Source organism: Rousettus aegyptiacus, unplaced genomic scaffold, assembly GCF_014176215.1.
Source record: "Rousettus aegyptiacus isolate mRouAeg1 unplaced genomic scaffold, mRouAeg1.p scaffold_m13_p_4, whole genome shotgun sequence".
NCBI classification, from domain to species: domain Eukaryota; kingdom Metazoa; phylum Chordata; class Mammalia; order Chiroptera; family Pteropodidae; genus Rousettus; species Rousettus aegyptiacus.
This window is the reverse complement of record NW_023416307.1, coordinates 138610614-138633145: the sequence shown is the minus strand read 5'-3', so window position 1 is coordinate 138633145 and position 22532 is coordinate 138610614. Positions and strand designations below refer to the sequence as shown.

The 22532-nt window shown below is 37.1% G+C and overlaps 1 protein-coding gene across 7 annotated transcripts in view; it reads left to right on the top strand.

Annotated features, from left to right (window-relative positions):
* The window catches only part of THRB (thyroid hormone receptor beta), a 319642-nt gene that overhangs the window by 271824 nt on the left and 25286 nt on the right, over window positions 1-22532 (top strand). For all 7 annotated transcript variants that reach the window (XM_016124883.2, XM_016124877.2, XM_016124879.2 and 4 more), the window contains exons 5-6: window positions 16113-16213; window positions 21172-21319. In XM_016124883.2, the coding sequence (XP_015980369.1) occupies window positions 16113-16213; window positions 21172-21319 (249 nt within the window). The remainder of the gene's footprint in view (window positions 1-16112; window positions 16214-21171; window positions 21320-22532) is intronic.

The following is a 22532-nucleotide window of genomic DNA, read 5'->3' as shown; positions in this document are numbered from 1 at the left end:
TGCATTTAAATAATAGATTATTATTGATTGAAACACTTCTAACAAGAATTATTAGGAATCTTCCAAGTTTATTTCAGGTAGTTCGATGCACTATGAGTCAAACAACTCTTAAGCTTCTCTTTAAGTAACTAAATTAGAATAGTCAGCCAGGGAAATAAGAAAACAATCTTGCTGAAGCTCACCGCATTTACGACACATAGTATGTTTAAATTGCTTTATCGACTTTACAAAGAAGCCTGCCAGATAGATCACAAGTGACAGCACTGTGATTGCTTCTATCAGGGTGTGAGGAGCCATATTTCAAATTCAATGTGAGCATTGAACTACATTTCCAACTAACAGTAATGGAAGTTTTATGCATTTATTACAAAAAAAAGAACAGCCCCACTTAGTATAAGGAGCACATTTCAGAAAGTTTTATACTGTATTCTCCAAAATATAAAAGTTGGTGAAGACGTGGGTGCTCTTAAATATGTTTTGAAATTTTTTTTCTTATTCAAAGATTTCTGAGGGAATTTGCAATGGTTTTAATTCAATTAAAATACTGGTGATTTTCAAGGGTCTTCCAAAAGTTTAGTATAAATTGAGAGAAAAACATTTTTCAGGAGCCAGTCTTTCCTTTTTCACTACAGTATTTACATCCAGTTCTGAAACAGAATAGATTTTTCAAGCACATTTAGCAATTTTGGAAAATTGTTTTTAAGTGTTCCTTGGAATGAAAGTTGAGGCTCTGGCTTTAGTTGATATTGTTACTGGTAAAAAGCAAGAAATGGCTTGGATTTGTGCCTTCAATGAAACAGACAGGGAGCCAGGAAATGCACTGGGCAAAACTGCATTTGGATGAATTTGACATGCAACTTCTAACCAGAAAAAAAGAGGCCTTGGAACAAGTGTGTTTGCCAGGAAAGAAAACTGTTTTATTGAAAGAAAAGTTAATTTTCAGATTAGTTTTAGGAAATTTGAGATAAATAAATGAAATCAGACAAAGAAAACATAAGGTCTGGATCCTTTTTCCTGGGGTTTTCAGAAAATAATCACTGTTTCCAATGAAATGTTTTGACATTTCAGTAGGGGAAACACATTGAATATAATGTTATGTGTGTGTGTGTGTGTTCTTAAAAACACTTGTGAATAAATCTTTTATTTGTCTTAAGAGTAATCAGAGTAAAAACACTATTAAAATGTTAGCTGTGTTCTTTATTCCTTGTGGTAACTTTCATGCCTTTTAGGATGCTGCAGTTCATTTTCCAGGTTCAAATGTAGCAATTTGGAGAAAATTCCTTTGCTTGTTTTGTAGTTCAGTTTTTCATTTTTATAGTTGTTTTATAGTTGTTTGTTTTTATAGTTGTTTTTCTTGTTTTATAGTTGAAGTTTTTCAAGGAATCTTACTACTAAACTTGCACAGGGTCTAACTGGGTTTCTCCCCTCATTTTATCTTATCTGTTGCTTGTTCTCTAATTCTCCACCTTATTCCCTTGAATCGATGGCTCCTTTACTACACTTACAAAATCATCAGCACTTAAAGAGTCCCTTGAACGACCCTAGTCCTCTTGACTCTGTATATGGAGTACAGCTATTTAATGGCAGGGACTATAATTGACTTTTTGAACAATTTCTGCTCCCATCACCTCCTGCTTTGTGCTTAACAGATGCCCCATAGATGTTTGTTGCATGATTGTAATACCCTTTCTCCTGTCATATGTCCCCGTCCCGGAATTCCACGTTGCAGCTGAGCTTCATGTCCAAAGCAGAGGTCTTACTGTCAAATATTACAATACCACATTGCTGCAGTCACTTAGGAGGGAAATACCAACAAGGTCACACATTGGCGAACCAGCCAGAACTCAGATGTAAATGTCATCACCTGAGGCCCAGCCCTGCAAATTAAGTCTCTAGAAGAGGAAGAACCCCTAAGTTCAAAGAAAGCAGCTTCCACTTGTATTGAATCATCCAGAACACACGCATATCTGTGGACATACGTATGCTAACAACCACCATGCACATGGTGAAAATATTACTAGTAATCATATCAGCAAGCATTTATGATCTAATTTGATATTTGTTAGCATCTTAGTTAAAAGATATGATTCTTATAGAAAACGCTTTTCCCGTTTAGATCACCATCTTTAAATGTCAAGTGCATGAATACTATTTAAATCCCAATTAAGCTTCAAAATAATCTCAAAAGCAGATTTGAATGGGAATCAAATGGTAGATGTACACAGTTTTCCACATACTACTGTTAAGAGTGTTTAGCATGAACAGATGGGGAAAATACTATAATAGAGGGGTACCCTTCATTTAAGGGTATTGGCACATGCTCTCCCTCAAGCACTTATAAACAAAACATAAAGACAGAATGAGCAAAGTTAATTTAAGCTTTGGGTCTCATGTAGATTAGTGCTAACGATGTAGAAAATTATCAGTTGCAAGAACAGAACAGAACTCATTCACAGACACCAGCAGCATTTTCAAGTGTAGCTTTCCTTGGCATGTTTTAAAAATGTGTGGGACCTGTGTGTCATTAGGAAGATGGTTGGATCCTGCTATTAAAAACCAATCAGTAACATTCGACAACAGATTTAACCACTAACATTTGTGTGACTGGATTAATGTTTTGGAGTTAGTCACAGGGCTTGTTACCACTGGATTTTCTCTCGTTCGTGCTAATAAACTAGATTATTGATTTTTGGATTTTCCGTGTATCCAAGGATATTCTCTAAGATGTCTTTATAATGTTTCATGCTTAAGTAGTCAACCAAAATGACATAACAATGAGTAATCATTTTCTAATCATGTTGAAAGAGGTTAAAAACAGCAGATAAAATGAATCTCCCCAGCTTCAGAGCAACAGGAACCTTCTTGCTGTCACTCCCCTAGCTGGGTGGAGGTCATCCCTACCTGCCTGCCATCTTCCCCAGGAATTAGCTCTAGTCACGGCCTAAGATCTTTGATAGAAATCTGCTTTCCGATATGTTTGAATGGCAGGAGAGCTCAAAAGACACCTCAATCTAAATAGGATTTTAGCACATCAGGTGCTATTCCAAAGTAAAGCAGGCTGGGTTGCTGTGTTGGTGGTAGTGTTTATTCATCTTCCTTTCTTGTTTCATGCGTATGGATGTACGGTTCTCGGCGTATATGCCCGGCACTCAGGGTGTATGGGGCTGGTGAATGCATGCATAGAGTGTGTGTGTATGTAAAGTAGAAACTGAGCCAGGGTAACAAAATGAACTACTGTATGCAAGAACTATATGAAGTGCACCCAGCTGCCGGCAGCAATTGCTACATGCAGGCCACTGATTATTACGCCTATTTTGAAGACAGTCCGGGTTACAGTGGTTGCAACGCTCAGGCTGTGCCCAGTAACAACATATATATGGAACAGGCCTGGGCAGTGAATCAGCCTTATACCTGTAGTTACCCTGGAAACATGCTGAAAAGCAAGGACTCTGACTTGGACATGGCCCTGAATCAATACAGCCAACCTGAATATTTCACTGAAGAAAAGCCTACTTTTTCTCAAGGGCAGTCGCCATCGTACTCTCAAAAAAAAGGTAGGGGCCATTTTCCTTCGATTCGTTAAAAGTTTTCGTGTTTGTTTCCGTTGTGTTTTAAAGTTACAGATGGCATCGGCTTCGTCAAATCTTTGACTTTGAACGCTGAATGTTCAAAATTAAAAACAACAGTAAGGAGAGGTTGCTAGGTGACTGAAAGAGGTCCATGAAGGAAAAAAACTTCCAAGCACTTTTTACTTCATATACGAAAGCTGGATAGAGTTGTTTTTAGACTCTCTCTGTGTGTGTGCGCGCACTAAGTGAATATTGTCAGCTTCTTTGCTAAAGAAAATATGTAAAAAGCTTCCTTTTGGTGGATTGGCTTGAAGTGGGATAATTCTCTTCAGTTCAGATTTTACTTTTTCTTGATGCTCATGTTAAAAGTTTATCTTAGTTAACTAGTCAAACATTTTAGTGATTTTCAATAGTACTATAATGTTGATATGTTAGGATTGGTCAGCGTTCATTCTAATGTATTTACTTATAAATGTAGACTGTAAAGAATCTACTTATAACCAAATCAAGCTGTAAGAATCTAAAACTCAAAAAGAAACTGGTACATTTTATATTGCCATTGTGTTCTGAAATTTTGACATGTCTGGAATCATGTCAAATGAACTCTCTATATGAAAGCAAGTGAAATATCCTTCAAAATATCCAATGTTGAAACAAGTGCAATATCCATTTATTTTAACAGACATTGTGGTGTATAGTGCTGTTTAATTTTCTACCAATAGAACATCTCTTGTATTACCAAAAAGTACAATACTTTTATACTTCATTAAGCAAATAGGTAGTACTCAGGGAACTTAGTAGCAAATGCCAGATAGAAAATGCTTTTCAAAAAATAGCTTAAATTCTAGTGCAAATATGCCAGAAACCTGTTTTTAATTTGTACAATCAATCTGCAGAATATTGCAGAGGAAACCAAATTTACAGCTTTATGTAATTTACAAGAATATGATGCCCATTGATCTTCAAAGGTAAATTTCTTTGTGAAATTATCGTAAAAGAATATGGTTTATTTGATTATGGCTCTTATAAAAATTATCATTTGCTTTTTTAATGCAACTATATCTTAAAGTAGCTTGTTTTGAAAACAAACAAAATCTAAAAAAAAAAAAATTAAACTAAAATCTCTATTTAATTTTTGCCATAACTGTGTTTGCATTTTCTGTGCTATTCTATAACTTCCAAATATGAAATGTGAACAGGATTACAGCATAAAACATAAAACATTCAGACTGTTCATCTGCATTTTCAATTCATTTTGCATCCTCTTGAAGGGCATCAGAATTTCTGCAAGGGGCACACCATGTAAGTCCCCTCATGGGAACATTTGAGATAGATTTGAGTGTGTGCTTTCTATTTCATTTAATATTATACTTATAAGTAATTTATCTTTGAAAAGAAGTTAACATTGCCTCATAAAAATGCCTGGATATGCCTTTCATAATCCTATAGGATTGTAAGAAAATATTGGTGTCTGTCTCTCCATGAAGTCATTCCACTCTTAAAAGTTCCCACAAAAATTTTCACACTCTTTCACTCTTTTTTCTTTTGCCTTTTTACTATATTTTCTTCCATCAACACTGGAGAATATTTGCGTATAAAATGCTAAACCAGGGAATCTTTACTAATTAATTTGATGCATGAACTAGAAGCTAAGATGCATCATATGCATATATTGATGTAATTTCTCAAAGCCATATGCCATTGAAAGGCCACTGCCACCTGCCAAACTCACTAAATCAAAGCAAGCGAATATTCTTAAATGCGCCATTATTTGGTGTTACAAGTCTTTAAGTAAATCCCAGGAAAACTAAACCCAGCTGTTAACTGCCTCTTAGGACAAAAGGTCATACCCAACATGTTTATCCATATTGATTCATTATTGATTTTTGTTGTTGTTGGAGGACATCAGTAGTATCTCCTTAAGGCAAAATTAAGACTATGAAACAGGTGGTCAGTAGAGGCAGGCCTAATTATTCCAACTGGATTTTTATCTATTTTCATGAAATTCGTAATTGCTTCATCTGTGTTTATTGCTGTCACTACAGCTCTATAAACTCTTCAATAATATAGCTGTTTTAACTTTTTCATAATTTTTTTAAGAATAGCTTGTTCTCTTGCCTTTAATTCAAGTTTCCTAGTATGTAAAGAATAATCATAATCTCATTTTTAAAAAGTGTTTTTATAAGAACACAGATAGAATAAAGGAAGGCTACAAAACCCATGGTTAAGACTGATTATTGTAATGGTAGATGGAATGACTTTAGTTCTCTCTGCCTTGTTTTTCTGTTTTTGTATTCACCACCAAGAACAGGGAAAAGGTATTAACTTCCTGAAGCAGTGAGAACATGAACTAAGGAGGAATCCAGTTCATTGAATCAAACCTAAAATAAATCTTTAAGAATTGGTGAGGAAGCCAAAATAATTTTCACATTGAGGATTAGAAAACATATTTTTAATTTTTAAAAATTAGAGACAAATTAAAACACTGTAGCTATCACTCATGAGATACAGGCTCCTTATTTTTGTCTTTCAAGTAACAGCCGTGATTTGTTATGTTAAAATCAGTCATCGCAGCCAGTTGTGATCGAATACTTCTCCCTGGCCCCCTCTCAGGAGGAAGGGGAGAACTGGCAGCCAGAGTGGTGTCTTCTTTGTGGTTGTGCTTTTAGCATAGTTAAAATTGATTTGGAGGTGGGGGAGGGGGGACGCGGGGAATGGCTTTCTGTTTCCTTCAGAAATTCCAATTAGATTCCAAAGTCCCAAAACAGCTTGAGTCTGGCTGCTCTGCAGGCAGTTTTGCCAGCCAGCCTCTGGGTCTATTTACACAAACTCCCTTGCTTAGAGTGTCTGTCCTGTGCAGCCCTTCTCCACTGGATTCTTTGCTTAATGTTCTATGTGCCGTCTTTAGAGGAAATGCATATCCCAAAAGTTGCCAGTGTGTTTGCATCAGAACTGGTTATCATGTCCAAGAGGAAAAGAAGATGGGGTGTGTTTGTTCTGTTCAATTTGGGTTTGATTTTAATTGCACATGTTCACGTGCGCACACGTGTGTGTGTGTGTGAGTGTGCACGTTGCAGAGAGAAAAATTAATAACTGAAGCAGAAACTCTTCAAACTCTTCTTTCTGAATCTGCTTTCAGAAAGAAGTTTTGTCCCTCTGCCTTAAGGACAGGAATCTACATTTTTTTCCCCATGTTCTGTAGCTCTGTTGACTCCATGTGAATAATTGTGTAGACATTAGAAATGGAAATTAAATGGTAAATTGGAGATATTTGAAATTACCTGCATCGAGGGGATTAGATTAAAAAGAAGAATTGGGCCTAAAGAAGTACAATCTCTAATTAGAATTTCCTTGGCCTCTTTTAACGTTAGAGAAGGATTGCTATACTGTAGAGTTGGCAATGGGGAGGTTTCAAAGTCTGCCTAGAAAAAAAAAAGTTGCATGAGAAATAGGTATTCTTAAATGCTAGAATCATACTTGATCTAGTGATAGGCAGGCAGGAAAGAAAACCAAAAAAAGGGGAAGATTTATGAGTCCCATTGCATAATCACTCCAAACCATACACTTGAATATGAAATGATCGCATAATATTTTAATTTCTCTTTCTCAATCTTTCTCCCCCCTTCACTTCCTTCCCTTTTTCAGTTGGTCTCTCTCCCCCTACTTCCCCTCTACCTTTCTCTCCCTCAGTCTTCCTCTTTCTTCCCTTCTCTCTTGCATTCCTACTCCTCCTCTCTAGTTGAATTTGTTTAATTTAAACACATATATGCTCAGTCTACCCCATGAATATGTTGCCAACATATTGTTTTTAAAATATAACACTTAAGAATTTAATGCCACTGCAGACTTTCCTACAATGCTTATGTAATTGTAAGGATGCTGATGTATGATTAGGATTTCAAATTAGGTACTGCCACCCATGTACTATTAAGAGACAACACCACTCCAGAAAACAATAGAACCATTTCTTTAAACACAGAACACATTTGCTGTTTCAAAAGGTTAAATGAAAGTACCTCTCAGCATCCAAAATTGGAACCAAAGTAAGGGACAGTAGTAGTCTATGAATTCAGTCCAAGTGCAGAAAAAAGCATGATTCTTCTTATTTTTTTTTTCCTAAGAATTAGGCATCTGTTTTGTCAACTGCACACCCTTCAGAAATTTCAGTGGGTGCCCTAACCTCATCCTAAAGCATCCACCGCCATTTCTCACAATGAAAACTAATAGCAGAAGTCCAAGACATCATGGTAAACTGAAGTCAGATGCCTAGAAGACTTGGGAAAGAAAGCGAGGGCAGCTTATTTCCTCCATAGGAGTTCACATCCATCACCTCACATCCTTCCATGAATATGTACCCACAAAGTTTTTTCTTAGCTCCCAGCATCCAGGTCCAGTTGCTCCCCACTCTACTATCTGGTCTGGTCCAGCTTTTATAACCTCATCTTCCTGTACTGATACTAAGTACCATTAAACACTTAGCATCTGTAGTCTTCCTTTTCCAGGTCCTCATAACTGTTGAGCTTCCATGCGCTGTCCTTGGTACCACCCACGTCTCAGCTCCCTCTGCACTAGCTGCTTTAAGAATTTCCTCAATTCTGGAGACTCCCAGAATATGATTTCAAGTGGTCACCCCACTCTGCCCCCTTTCTTTATCCGCAGATATTTCCCACCACATTGTCTTGTTCTTTTCTCTCTCTGTTTCGCTCCTCGCCCCCAAAGCCTTCTACTTCTACTCCCAGCTAATCGGTGATAGTTCTTCTCTACCCTCTGCACCCACTGCAGGCTCCTCAAAGTTTAAGAGCCTTTTCCATGACCTGTCAATCAAACACTAAATCTACTAATTCTTCTCTTCCCTGAAGAGTTTCATTTTGGTTCTGGCTTTGTGCTTCAGCCCACTTCCTCGGTTCCAGAAATCCTGGCCAGTTTCTGCATGTGTTCCTTTTAAATTTCTCAACCAACACACACATTGTTCACATGTTAAAAGAATATTTTTCACTTTCATAAAGAAATATATTCTCTTTCATTTTTCTTGAATTACTTTTGTCTTCCCACTTTTGACAAAGATAAAAATTCTATGAAACGTTTCTTATAAAAAGACATAATGCAAGAAGAAACATAAATGGCAACTGACATTTAGCTTCAGAGTTAGAGCACAAATAAAGAGTGGTACTGACGGTGGAGAACTAGAAAATATAACTCTATCCTAGGAGGTAGGTCACCCTTCTCTCTTTGGCTGATTGTTGCCCTGTAAGAATTTGGGCTCAGTATTTCCAAATCTTCCACTTTCTCATATGAAGCCAGAAATCTGATTTTATATGATATCTCTTGGTTTTAAAATTGGCTGAGATTTTTAAACATTCTGCAAGCCAAACACTGTAGACTGCAGTATGTGTACTCTTTTGATTAAGATTTCAACTGAAATTCATTATACCAATCTATTCCCTTTCCTAGTTATTTGCATCTGCAAGTATTTTAGCTCTAATTGTGAGTTATAAGGTTGTGTCAGCTACTAAAAATTTGAGTCTACAGGGACAGGAAGAAGGAAATTTAGCCAGGGACTGCATGAAACTGTATTATGCCCAAGCCTATCCCTAAAAATTAAAATCTTTCAGTTTCAGGAAGTCTCGAATCAGAAGAAATAATGGGAAACTTGCTTTGCCCCCTTTTCTAAGACTTCCTGATGGTGGAGATCCAGGGTTCCTTGTCATCATGTTCTCTCTCCTTTGTTAGATTAACACCTCTGACCTGGCCCTCATTCTGCTTCCCTTTTCCTCCCCTAGTCCCCAGTGCTCTAGAGTTTAAAAATGTGAGACTTCCAGTGTCTTCTGTACCCCCACAGCAGGTGCTCAGCCAGCCAAAGACCAAGTCTAAAGCAAAGATACTCAATTCCGTGATGGTAGTGAGGAGGACAGAAAGATGGTTGCTGCTCTGAGGGAAGATTTTGTGGATTGGAAGCCTCTCGGGAAGCTCTGCTGGGACTTTGTGGATAGCAATGAAATAATTCCTTTAAAGTTAATGCCATTTCAAGTTTCCACCTATTGTCTTACACACTGGGCCCATATGTATTTGTTAAACAAGTAAATAAATGATGGATGGATGGATGGATGGATGGATGGATGGATGGATGGATGGATGGATGGATAGGTGGATGGATATAGTGTTTATCAGATGGTTAAAGGTTAATATAATGCAAAACTTTGGTACCTAATACCAAGAATTGAACGTAAAAGGAATCAAGATTAGAGTATTGGGGAAAAGGCTAAGAAATGGCCCATTTGAAATTTTTTTAAGTATATAAAGAAAGGACATAGGGAAGAAGGTGCCAGTGGGGAAAATACTTAACTAAGAAAGGTCTGAGCTGTGGAGTGAATTGAGAAGGTTCGATATAAAATTGGAAGTTCAATATAAAACATCCTAATGATTTAGCTTCCTCAGGGGTCCTAAAATACAATCTCATATCCTGTCTCAGACCACTCAGGGTTCTTTGCTGGCTCTAAGTTGATAGTTCCACAAGATGAATCAGAAATATGGACCTTCTCCTCTCTGAACTTACCAAGGTATTTCCCATCACCAATAATAACCACTGCTCCTTTTGGATGCCAAGGCTGCTTTTCCTTGGCAAGTTGTCATATACAGAAAATAAGATCAGCGAGATTGGAACTGGCCTCTGAACCCAACTCCTCTCCCCTTCAGAAGGCAGCTCTTCTACTTCACATGCACCATCAAGATGAATCTGCATCGTGTTCTAATCTACTCCCTAAGAGCTGTGTCTTTCAAAGTGATAAGAGGTGCCAGCATTTCTTCTCCTAGGACCTGGGATGATATTATAATTCACTCGAAAGAATTAAACTAGCCAGCCTCCTAATTTTACAAATAAACAGGAAAGCCTTGACTCCAGTGCAAACCAAAAAAGCCAAGCTTACTGGCTGTTGCACTGTTTCTAGTGCAAATGGACACAACTTTCCCCTCCCACGTACCGAGTCCCCCCTGGGAATCAAGTTTTTTAAAATTAATGTTAACTGCAGCATGCATAAACCTTGAAAATATACAAAATAAAAAGCCAATCACAAAAGACCACATTAGGTATGACTTCATTTATATAAAATTTCCAGAATAGGCAAATCTATAGAGAAACAGAAATCGGATTAGTGGTTGCTTAGGGTGGAGTGGATGGAGGGGTTGGGAGGAATAGGGGTGACTTCTAAAGGTGAAGGTTTCATTTGGGAATGATGAAAATTTTCTAAAAGTAATTGTGGTAATGATTTCACAACTCTCTGAATATATGAAAAGCCATTGAATTGTATGGTATGTGAATTACACCTTAATGTGGCTGCTAACAAAAAAGGTAAAAAGTTAGTAATATTTTACCATATTTATATGCAGAATAATACTTCTCAATTAATCAGACATCGCCAGTGTCAGCTAAAAAAAAAATATCTCCAAGTTTGTTGAACAAACAGATGGAGTTTGTTTCCATAATAATATGCTTGGAAAAGTGGCAGCATAGTTTATTAGTCTAAAAAATGATACATCTGAGCATATCTGAGGAAAATATATCATCTCTAGACTATCACATATCATCAGAGTCTTAATCGTTTTCTGGGACGTTATTAACCATGCATCTTTAACAGTCACCTGATCCGATTTTCAGATACAATTCTCAAATGAGCACTGTGGCTTCCAGGGTTGTGTTTTTCATATTTGTTTCTAGACAGAACCCAATTCTGACATCCATTTAGCGTCCACTCCCGGCAACTGAACTAGCACTGCATGTGCATTGTCCTTAGCTGGGAAAATTGCCAGCATGTGACTCAGTCGGTGATCATGAAAAAGGAAAAAAGGTGAAGACTCTGAGTGAGGAGAGTGAGAAAATGGTTAAGTCCTCTAGGAGGAATGGTTAGCATGTGATGCTGTCAAGTATATTCAGCAACCTTAAGAGGATCCCCACCTACCTATTCATTATGTGTGGGATGCTGATCCCTGATGGAAATTATTTCATGATGAATAATGGACTTAGGCATAATGATTGATGTGCCATTGCCTGTGGTGACTGTTTTGGGTAAATAAGATGGTTCCAAGTTAATATTTTAGAGAAAAGAAAGAGATGGGTGGGTTGCACTACTATGATCATGTAAGCGAATGCTACCAACTTAAATGGATGTCTCTGTAGAAGTTTCAATGATTTAACTAAAGAAATATTTAATCATCTATGCATCCATCCACCAAGAAGATAATTTAGGAGAAATAAGAGAGCAAAGTAAAGCATCTGTCAGACTAGCAGTCAGGAAACAGAAGGAGCCAGTCCCCCTCACAGACTGAATTATTATGGGATCCCAGGTTCAACCATCTACATAAATTGCTGAGCTACAGGGAGGAGGAAAATCTTCAGTGTCTTACTGCCCACACCAAAGAATAAAGCAGGCAGGTCGTGGTGAAGCAGGGTGAGATAAGGTGAGAGACCTGCATCTTCCTGACCCTCCCAAGGGCTGTCCCACAAGCAGCACAGCATCCAGCTGTATTATGATTGCTTCCCCAACATGAAATTACGAGGAAATGACTGGCACCTCTTTTTCTCTCATCTCTGCCATCTGCACTTGATACCAAGAACCCAAAAGTCTTTACTCTGATCAAGTGTGCATAACCTGTGTATAACCGGTTAAGATGTAACCTTCCTGACAACACAGATATGTGTATCCCATTTGCCTTTATCAGGGAGGTGTGTGTTTTAATAATTGAGTTACTTCCTTGTTTAAAAATTACTTTGTATTCTATAAGTATGCATTTCAATGCACACACAAGCCCATATACACACAGTCACACATACTAATTTTGCTACCGTGGTTATCTCTATGAAGGAGAATTGATAGATAAATTTGTGTGCTGCTAATTTATCTCTTTCAATTTTTCTAAAATGAACTAGAATTTATAGGGAACTAATATACATATTGTTTTTGATTCATAAAGACTGATCACTGAAGTCCGTAGGTATGTGTTAGTTAAGCATCTCTGACCATTTTTGCTATAATCCACTCCCCAATTCTACACGCTTGATAACTAGTTAGTTCTCTGGACACAGACCCTTGATGGAATTTTTCATGTTGTTTCTTCGTATGAATAGATTCCCCAAAATTGTGTTTGAAACGAATCAGTGCCTAGTGTGCATGCAACTCCCCAGAGCACCAGGTCTTGGATAAACTTGAATCTGGATGTCTTAATCTTAATCTGAGTGTAATGTTGGTTTGTTTACCAAAAATTAAACTTTATGATGCAGTTTTCCTTAGACCAGAAGTTTGGGCCCCACATCTGTATTGTCAGCCCTTTCAGAAACCCTTGCCAAGATCTTTAGCCTTCTTAGACACGCCTCCATCTTTCAAGCCTTCCCATCTGTGAGCTCCAGATATAACTTTCCTCTCTTACGTTCTTTACCACTGGCTGATAGCAACAGTCTTGAAAAACTGTGGCACCAACCACCAAAGGAAGCAGGTGCTAGACATTGAGGTTTCCGCATAAATAATAGGATTCCTGTCTCTAGGTAGAACTGTACAAACCTACAGTGAATCAGAGATGAAAGTCTAAGGGAGGAAATATATATATTTCAGATAACAAAGGGCTATTATTGGGGAACCACAAGGAAGTATGGGAGCACCCAACCTGGACTTGGGCTGGGAGTTGGGCAGAAAGGCTTCTCAGAGATTTCCCCTTTGTGATTCTGGACTAGCCCCATCCCTGTGCCTGTCACATGATACACAGATGAGCTCTTATTACCTGTTTACCCCACTACACTGTAAGCTGCCCCAAGAATTAAAACTTAATCATCTATAAATCCTTGGCACATTGCCTGGCACATAGTATACCTATATAAATGTTTGTCAAATGGAACCGTCTTCTTTATTTCCTTCATTTCTTTGTTTTTTAATAATGGCTTTATTGAGACGTATTTCACATATCATAAACTTTACACATCTAAAGTGTACAAAATATGTCCATGCAAAACAATGGTTTTCATTCAGTGACTTTTAGTATATTCAGAGTTGTATGACCATCAATGCTATAAAATCCCAAAACATTTTCATTACTCTGAGAAGAAACTCTGTGCTCTTTAACAGTCACTTCCCATCCTCCCCTCCCTCTAGGCCTTGGCAAACACTAATCTAATTTCTACATCTGTGAATTTGCCTATTCTAGACATTTTATATAAATGGAATTATGCAATATGTGCCCTTTGTTTAGCATAATATTTTCAAGATTCATCAATGTTGTAGCATGTAATAGTACTTCATTCCTTTTTATGGCTGAATAAATATTCCATTGTATAGCTATACCACATTTTATTTATCCATTCATCATTGGATGAAAATTTGGGTTGTTTCTACCTTTTAGATATTATAAATGATGCTCTTTAAACATTCGTGTATAGTTTTTTGTTTTCAAAACAAAATTCTACTCCTAGGAGTAGAATTGCTGGATCTTATGTAACTTTCTATGTAACCTTTTAAGAAACTGCCAAACTGTTTTCCAAAGCACATCTTACATCCCTACAGGCATCGTATGAGGGGTCCGATTTCTCCAAATCCTCACCAACATTTATTATTTTCTGCCATTCTTATTATAATCATCCTAGAGGTTGTTAAGTGGTATCCATCTCATTGTGGTTTTGGTTTGCATTGCCTTGCAATGGTGCTTAGCATCATTCATGTTTTTTCCTTCATTTTTACCTTTTTTTTTTTCACTGAGAAATAACCAGTACTGGAAATATAAGACTCAGGTGCTTAGATAATATGCTTCCTAAAAGAAGAAAGCATATGTTATTGTCTTTACAGTCTCAGCACCAAGCACAGTACTAAGCACATAGTAGATACTAAATAAATGTTTTCTGAAATCATCAATAAATGAATTTTTGAATTAACACACAAATCATTCCAGGTCCCTTTTTCCTGCCCAGATCCCTCCCAGAATTCTTTTTTTTAAACATCTGATGATAGTTTTAAAACCCTTGAAGTGAACTCAACAGATGACTCACAGTTTTCATGACACAGAAGTAAACTAAGAAATCTGTGATATTTAAAAAAATAATCTTATACATGACCAAATCACACTTTTAAGTTATCTCTCTCTTAAGAAGGGACATTCTTCTAAAAATAAATTCTGAGCAAGGTAATTTCTAAGAAATTGTGAAAAGGATTCATTTTCTTCTGTGTATGTGTATGTGTGGCTTTTTTCTGAAAAGTAAACCTTCAGTGATCTAGTTTAATCAAAAATTCTATGAAAATGTCATAGTAAAACATATAATTAAGACATCTGTCATTTCAACCTGGCTAATCTTTACTGAAACCAATAACAGTTTACTGAGTCAAAGAACTTCATAAGGGACCATGACTAGGAGAAAGAATTTTGTTTTCTCAACTTCTCCATTCTCCACGTCCCAACGAATCAGACTTTGTTTTGATTTTTTGGTCTTATTTAAGCTATGTGCTTCTGTGGTAACTTGTTGATACATATGAAACTGAATTTACTCTTCTGAGTCAGGGTCTTGTGTTTGGACTTAATCTACACATGAAGGAAAAGAGGAAAGACAGATGGCAGGTAACTGCTTCTGTTTTTGTTTTTAACTTTAGCTCCCTGGGTCAAGGAATTTAAACTAATAGTACACTAAAAAGAGAGTTGTCATGGTTGGCTTTTCCTTTTTTTCTTAATAAGTAGAACCTCTATTATTTCACACTACCCAGAGTTGTTGGGCTGTGTATCATGATGTCACAAGTTTATCGAATTTCTTTTTTTAGATGGCCTTATTCATTCTACTTAAAGTTAATTGTTTATTTTTAGAAGAGGACCAGCATAACTTACACTGTAGAACTAGACTTTAAGAGATCTGGGTTTTAGTCTCTGCTGTTAATTTCTAGGGCGACCCTGAGGAAGGCCAACTTCTGAGGTCCTGTTTACCTCACGAGTACGTGATGCTCTCCTAGGAACTTTCTGGCTATAAAGTTTTCTGAATTTATTTGCATGGTTCCTTAACTCTAATATGGATCAAATCTTCTAAGAACAAGGTCTGAAATAGGCCTTATGAAAAAGGTTGTGTTGTCCAGAACTCAAGGCGCTCCAGGTGCCTTGAATCCTGGCCTCTCTGCATGATTCATTGGCTCCAAAGGCCTTCAGGTCTATTTCCACCTACAGAGCAAAATTGATCACACCCATTTCAAAGGCATTCTGAAATCCTGGGCCTTAATATTAGCTCTGTAAGTGTGAGACAAGGACTAAATAAGTATAAGACACTGAGGACGTATATTAAATCAGGGGAAGATTTTTTTAAATATCTTCTTGTTAAATGTTTTATTTACCTTTTATATTTAAAACTAAATGCTTATGAGATATAACCCCTAAAGCAAAAGTTGTATTTAAATGTACAAAACAATTTAGCCTTGCCTCTCTCCTCACCCACCTTACCACCTGCCTTCTCCTTATCTTCCTCTTAACTGTGGTATGTCTTCGATTTTAACATTATATATTTTTTTCTCACCTTCCTCTTTTTCTCCTCCTTCACAGGGTACATCCCCAGTTACTTAGACAAGGACGAGCTATGTGTGGTGTGCGGTGACAAAGCCACCGGGTATCACTACCGCTGCATCACCTGTGAAGGCTGCAAGGTAATTGCCCTGGGACCAGTGAGCTCGGCGCTCCCACAGCTCGGTCACCTCCTAGGATTCACCAGAACATTAAGTTTAAGTTCAAATTAGAGTCAAATTCCAACATTCGTGACCTGTGATCGTCCCGGTGTCTGATTGCCCTCTTCATTTTCTGGCGTGTTCGAGAACCAAAATTTTTATCCAAATCAGGAATAACTAAATGAAATTTGAAAAGAGCATGATGTCTGCTTTTTAGACTGAGAGATAATTAATAAAATGAAAATAAATTAATAAAATTCTCACTTTGAGTTTTAAAATGGGTAGATATTTTATAAAATGTTATCATCCCAAGAAATATCCATTTCTCCTCCTGTTTTATCTCCAGTATTGGAGGAGAGAGTTTGCTCTGCCACAGGCTGTTCACCACTGTTAATCTGAGTGAATATGTTCACTTTTAAGGGGTTCATTAGGGAATATCTTTGAAAGTACTTGGATTCAATTATATTCTGAAATTATCCAAACGGCTTTCTGCACAGCCTGCAGTAAGTAAATTCTGGTCATCCATCAACTAATTTTATGCTCAATAGACCCATCTTCAGGAGATACTTGACAAGAGTACACCAGGGATCAACAATCAGTACACTTCCCGAAAGTGAGCCTAGATTTGCCTACTTACAATCTTTGTCATCGAAATTCAAACAAGCTTTCTGGCAAATATCTTTCGATCCAACGACCTAGCCTAGGAAATAAGCTCTCCTATAAAGGTAAATAAAGCTTAACCCAGTGTTATATCCAGCGTTCAACTAATGTTTTAAAAATGAAGAAGTATATTATCAGGGAAAAGCCTTTAAATTTTTTGTTATATATTGTGTTTACCTTTTACATTTAAAACTAAGTCATCATAAGATGTCAGCTCTAAAGCAAAAACTGTATTAAAATTTATGAAATCAATTCAGTCTTTCCTCCGTCATCACCCAACTTACCTCCTCTCCTCTCCTTCCCCTCCTCCTACTCTCCCTTTCACCCTGAAACCCAGGAAACAACATGTTAGCTCTGTTTCAAACTAAGGTGCCCCATTTCCCTAGAGGAATTATTTTCCATGCAAATTCCGTACTTTTTGAGCATGAAATCAAGAAACACTTAGCAGAAGCCTGCTAAAAGCCTGCTAAAAGATGATACATCCATTAGAAAGAAGTCATTTCTAAGGTACTAAGGCATTATATCTGCAACACTGTTTTTTGGAATGTGATGTAATGTGTTCTCATTCATCCAGACCCCTTTGATCTGGAATACGTAACCTTTTAACAAAGATCGAGCTAAAGATTGCTATTACATTTGTGATAATAATGTTTTAAGGAATTTAATAGAACTAATTACAAATATCTATTAATTGGAGAACTTACAGACTATCTCTTTACAGCACAGTTTTACTTGCTCGATTTGAAAATAATAAAATTACTTTGTTTTAGATACGGTTCCTCTTTCCGAAAGCTCAGTAATTCAAGCAGGCCTTTTTTTCTAAATTAGCTCCAATTCATAAGGCTTTACCAACCTGATTATGCAGCATTAAGATTCTTTCAAATCGATTTCTAATGGTAAATTTTGAATTCTGGAAGAGACCATAATGAAAATTTTATTCAGTACTCTAGTCCCAAAATGACTCTAAAGAGTGAATGTGCCTTACAGAGAGGACTTAACGCTTATTAGCAATTGACTTAAACAAAAGAAGAATCAGGCACATTAACCCAAGTCTTCATGATAATAAAGAAACCAATTAGCCTCTTTTCCCCAAATCACAGGATATTTGGGGCCTGCTTCAGCTGAGGTCTACTTAAAAGAAGAAATCATGTAGCATAAAGCTAGATTTCTCTACCTCTGTGCCTTTATCTCTGATCAGAATCCTGTTCCTAGAACTGCCTCAACCATCAGGAAGAAGCCTTCCTAGAGGGCTTATGCAGATCATTTAATTGAGGACAAAGTATCTTGGAAAAAGACAAGAGTTTTCAAATGAAATACAGTTTTTAAGTGTGGCCAAAAATGAAAAAGTTTACACTTCACATATGGTTTATTCAAATCTGTAATTTAAAAATATTTCTGCCCCATACTTACAATGTGTATAAGGAGAATCTTTTTTGACCTTTTTTGCCCTGAAGACAATGGAAATCTTTTGGAGATGCGCCAGTTTGTGTGCATCTTTTGCAGAAAGAATGTTGATACTACCTACAATGTCACTTTTTTAATGAAAAAGTGAAAGCTTTCTTAACAGTCGCCCAAATTTTGAACTAGGAGGGTGACACTCAGCTCCTTATCACATGCTCCTTAATGCATCACCTCAGACCACTAAGAAATAGATCCACTTCTCAAAATGCAGGGAAACATACCCGACGTTGATTTGTAAAAGCAAAGCCTCTGGTCCCCAGCAAATTATAAATCAAATATATGTCCTTATTCAGTCCCTGAGGCGTCCCCTTTTCAAATCGCCTCTGGAAAAAAAGAAAAGAAAAAGATTTTTAATAAGTTGACTATGTTAAATATTTTCTACCCAAGTTCACAACTTCTGCAACTTAATTTATGACACTTTTAAAATTAAGGGACCTAGCATCTTTACATTTACTCATATGAAGTGTTCCCTCATCAGGAGTCAAAATATATTTTTATTATCATTTAGGGGAGGCCAGCATCTCAAACTGGACTCAGTCAATGAAGTGCCCAAGGAAAGTCATCAGAGAAAAGCCACAGAAAAGGTGGCACAGTGAACAACAGAGCCTGCTACCTCAATACTTTTTTGAAATAAGCCAAGTATAAATCATTTCATTCATTCCATTTAAAAATTCATAGAGTAGTTTTTTTGGAGAAATGACTATCACCCCTGTGTCTAGTATATCACACCTCATTCTCTGCTTAGTGTTGTCTGACTCTTCAGCATGCTCCCCAACTCCTAGAACATGGGTCAAAGTCAGAGTATGTGAGAAAAGCATCCCCCCAACTTCAGACAGGACAACAACTGCCCTACCCTCATAGCAGGAGTCAGCATTCTCACTGGATGCCCTGGACTTTGGTATTTCCACCCGTAGGGAAGCTTTGCCTCCTCCAGAAGGAGGTATGCTACCCAGCCTCTCACCTCCCTGTCTATGAAATATGTCTTCCTGCCTGAAATTTACAGGTTTCTTTTGCCCTCCAAACAGGGGCAACCCTAGAAGGGTGGATTGTACAGAGGGTAACAGAAGTAGAGGAGGGAAATTCACAGAGCAGCTTATTTTTCCCTCTGTAGCAGGCCCTGACATTCGTGCTTTGGCAGGATTTGCCCACCTCGAATACCCAGGGAAACACTGCCAACCTGTCAAACAGCTGCCCCATGTGTGATTTAGTGACTCTTACAACCGTGTGTCAACATTATTCAAGTTAATGGACTCAAGTGTTTAAGGATGGAAAACCAAATTACAATACAACAGTTTTTCTCTTAGAACTTGAACAATAGAAATGATAAGGGTTTAGCATACATGCCCCCAAATCGGGTCCATTAGTTGCAATTATTGCTGTCATTTTTCCATTTTATTCCTCTTCGCCCAATATAATATCCTACCTTTGACTTTTTCCATTATAAGAAAGAGCTCTTATGTCTAAGTAAGGAACATACAAGTGGTGTAAGTACATAATCAAAGCCAAAGAAAGTTAAATGGGGTCATTAAAATTGAGGTTTAATCTAGATCAACTGGTATTCTAGTCCCACCACTTATGAAACAAAGTTGAAGATTTTTTTAAGCTTTAGTAGAGAACATCCTTCAAATCTGTTTTGCCCTGCTATTCTACTAAAACTAAGTTTTGTTTTTGTTTTTCAAGGGGTGGGTGGTAAGGGACTATTAATAATCTGTTCATCTACAACATTTAAATAATACAGTAAAATTGGCTTCTGTTTATATCATATAGACAGTTAAGTAAATAAGATTTAGAATCCATCTCCTGAGCTCTAGGCCAAGTACCAGCATGTACTTACCTTGTCATTTGGGGCAAATGATTTAACTTGTCTGAGGCTTAGTATTTTTTTAATCCCTAACATGTAGATTTTAAGAGTATCTGCTTCATATGATCGTAGAAGAGATCGAAGGACATGGAATATGTCTACAGCACTTTGCAATGTGCTCCTAACAATAAGTCCTCTCTCTGCCAAGACTTAGATACCATGTCCAAAAAGGTTCTAGAATAACACATCCTTGAAAATGTTATATAAGCCACCTAAACCTGGAACTAAATGGATAATAGAAGACTTGTCAGTGGCATTCTCCCATGCCTTAAAAAAGGAAGAAACATATTGAACTTTAGGGTGTATGTCTATGGATACTGGAGAGGGAAAAATGTGCTACAAAAGGTAAAACTGCAGTGCAATGAGCATGGGAAAAATTTGGTAGAGAACCTAGAATTTTCTACTCTCCAGCTACTGTTGTTTCAAGGGCTATCTGAGCTGGTGATGGTGATCTCAAGAGTCAAAAACAAGAATTAAATGAAATCTCCAAAGGCAATTACATCCATTTATTTACTAACTGATTAAATTATTAATTAATAAAATATTGTAAATATCCAGCTTTTTTATTCTCTAGTATAAAGTATAAAGCAAACATCTTCATAGCTTACTTTAGCCACACAATTATGGCAGTCTATGAAATTAAATAATGTAATTTATTTATATTGCCCAGTGTTTAGAAAAAATATAAGCAAATGCTAGATTCTCTCATTCACCTCTTTTCCTTGAATAAATGCCAAAAAGATGTTGACTCTGTGGTCCTCTGACATTGCCTTTAACTCAGATTTAGAATTCTTTAGATTCACTTTGGGCCAATTGTCCTATATTTAATTAAGTGGAGCTTCAGGCCCACAGGTAAGGTACAAAACAATCCATCACAGCTACGTGGACACAAAACTCTAGAGCCATTTATTTCTCAAAAATATGTAACTGTCGTCTTGCATCTTCCTTTTTCATGTAGGGTTTCTTTAGAAGAACCATTCAGAAAAATCTCCATCCATCCTATTCCTGTAAATATGAAGGAAAATGTGTCATAGACAAAGTTACACGAAATCAGTGCCAGGAATGTCGCTTTAAAAAATGCATCTATGTTGGCATGGCAACAGATTGTAAGTAATCTTCTTCTTTTGCTTTATTCAAGGGGTTGATTGGGGAAAGATTTGGTTCAAGGAGATCAACCAGGCAGAAAAACAAGCAGGAACCCGTGTGGACAGAGGGAAGACACCTAGCATTCCCACAGTCATTGGTGGGTGGTTTCCATGTTACTCTTTCCTTATCAACTCCTAACTCTCAAGGTATCCAGATGATGGGTGAGGAAAAGCAGTTAAGTTAGCCCTGTCACATTTGCAGGGCCATTAGCAATACTTCATTCGCCCCAGAGATTACAAATGAGAAGACTTGTCCATTCGCCTTGATAAGGTATAATTTTACATACGACGTTCATGTGGCAAGACCCTTATGGACAAGTCTTAACATTTTTTCAAAAGCAGAGACAGGAATTTCTTTTGTGGCCATTTTCGGAGACAGGACACTGACAGAAAACATTGTGTTCAGAAATTTCTGAAGAATGTGAACTTGAATGCTATTGCATGAGTCATCTTGCAGTTGGTTGTTTGTTATATTTTTAGCCGTAAAAACATTCCAAGCTGAAGTCTTCCTACCCAGTTTTCAAAGTGCTACAGCATATGGTGGTGAGATTAGCCGCCACTGGGGTCTTTTCTCCCCACACTATGCAAGGGATTTACGCCAGTCATTTTAATTAATCTAATAATAAAGTAAGAATCGTGTCATTCCAAATATATGGCCTCCCTTTTGTCAGGCACCTGGGCTAATGATTTCTACTGACATAAACTTTCTGCACATCCATCAATGGTTCCAACTTTTAGTTTTAAAAAAAGAAAAAGAAAGAATGAAAGGAAAGGAAAAAAAGAATGCATAGAGTATTTTTCCCCATGAAAGAGGAAATAATCATGGCTTCCATTTATGTGACAAACGATTCTCTCAGCTAGAACAAAAATATCTATGGAATGCCCTGGTTTGCCGATTAAAGAAGATAGAATAAGGAGTCGTAAAAAAAGGAGGAGAGTTGTTTTAGGGCAGTGGGCTGGAGATCCTGGGTTAATTCCACCTCTGAGCGTGTTCTTTGTCTTTTTTCTTTTAAAGGCTGTTGCAAACAATATGCCTAATAAAGATATGTGAAAATGATTGACCTAGAACCAAATACTTAAATGTGTCACCATAAGGAACTGTATCTATGTCGTTGTTTTATTGAAAAGTTAAAGATATGAATGTTTGTGAGTTAAAAAAACTCAGTGTTAATCT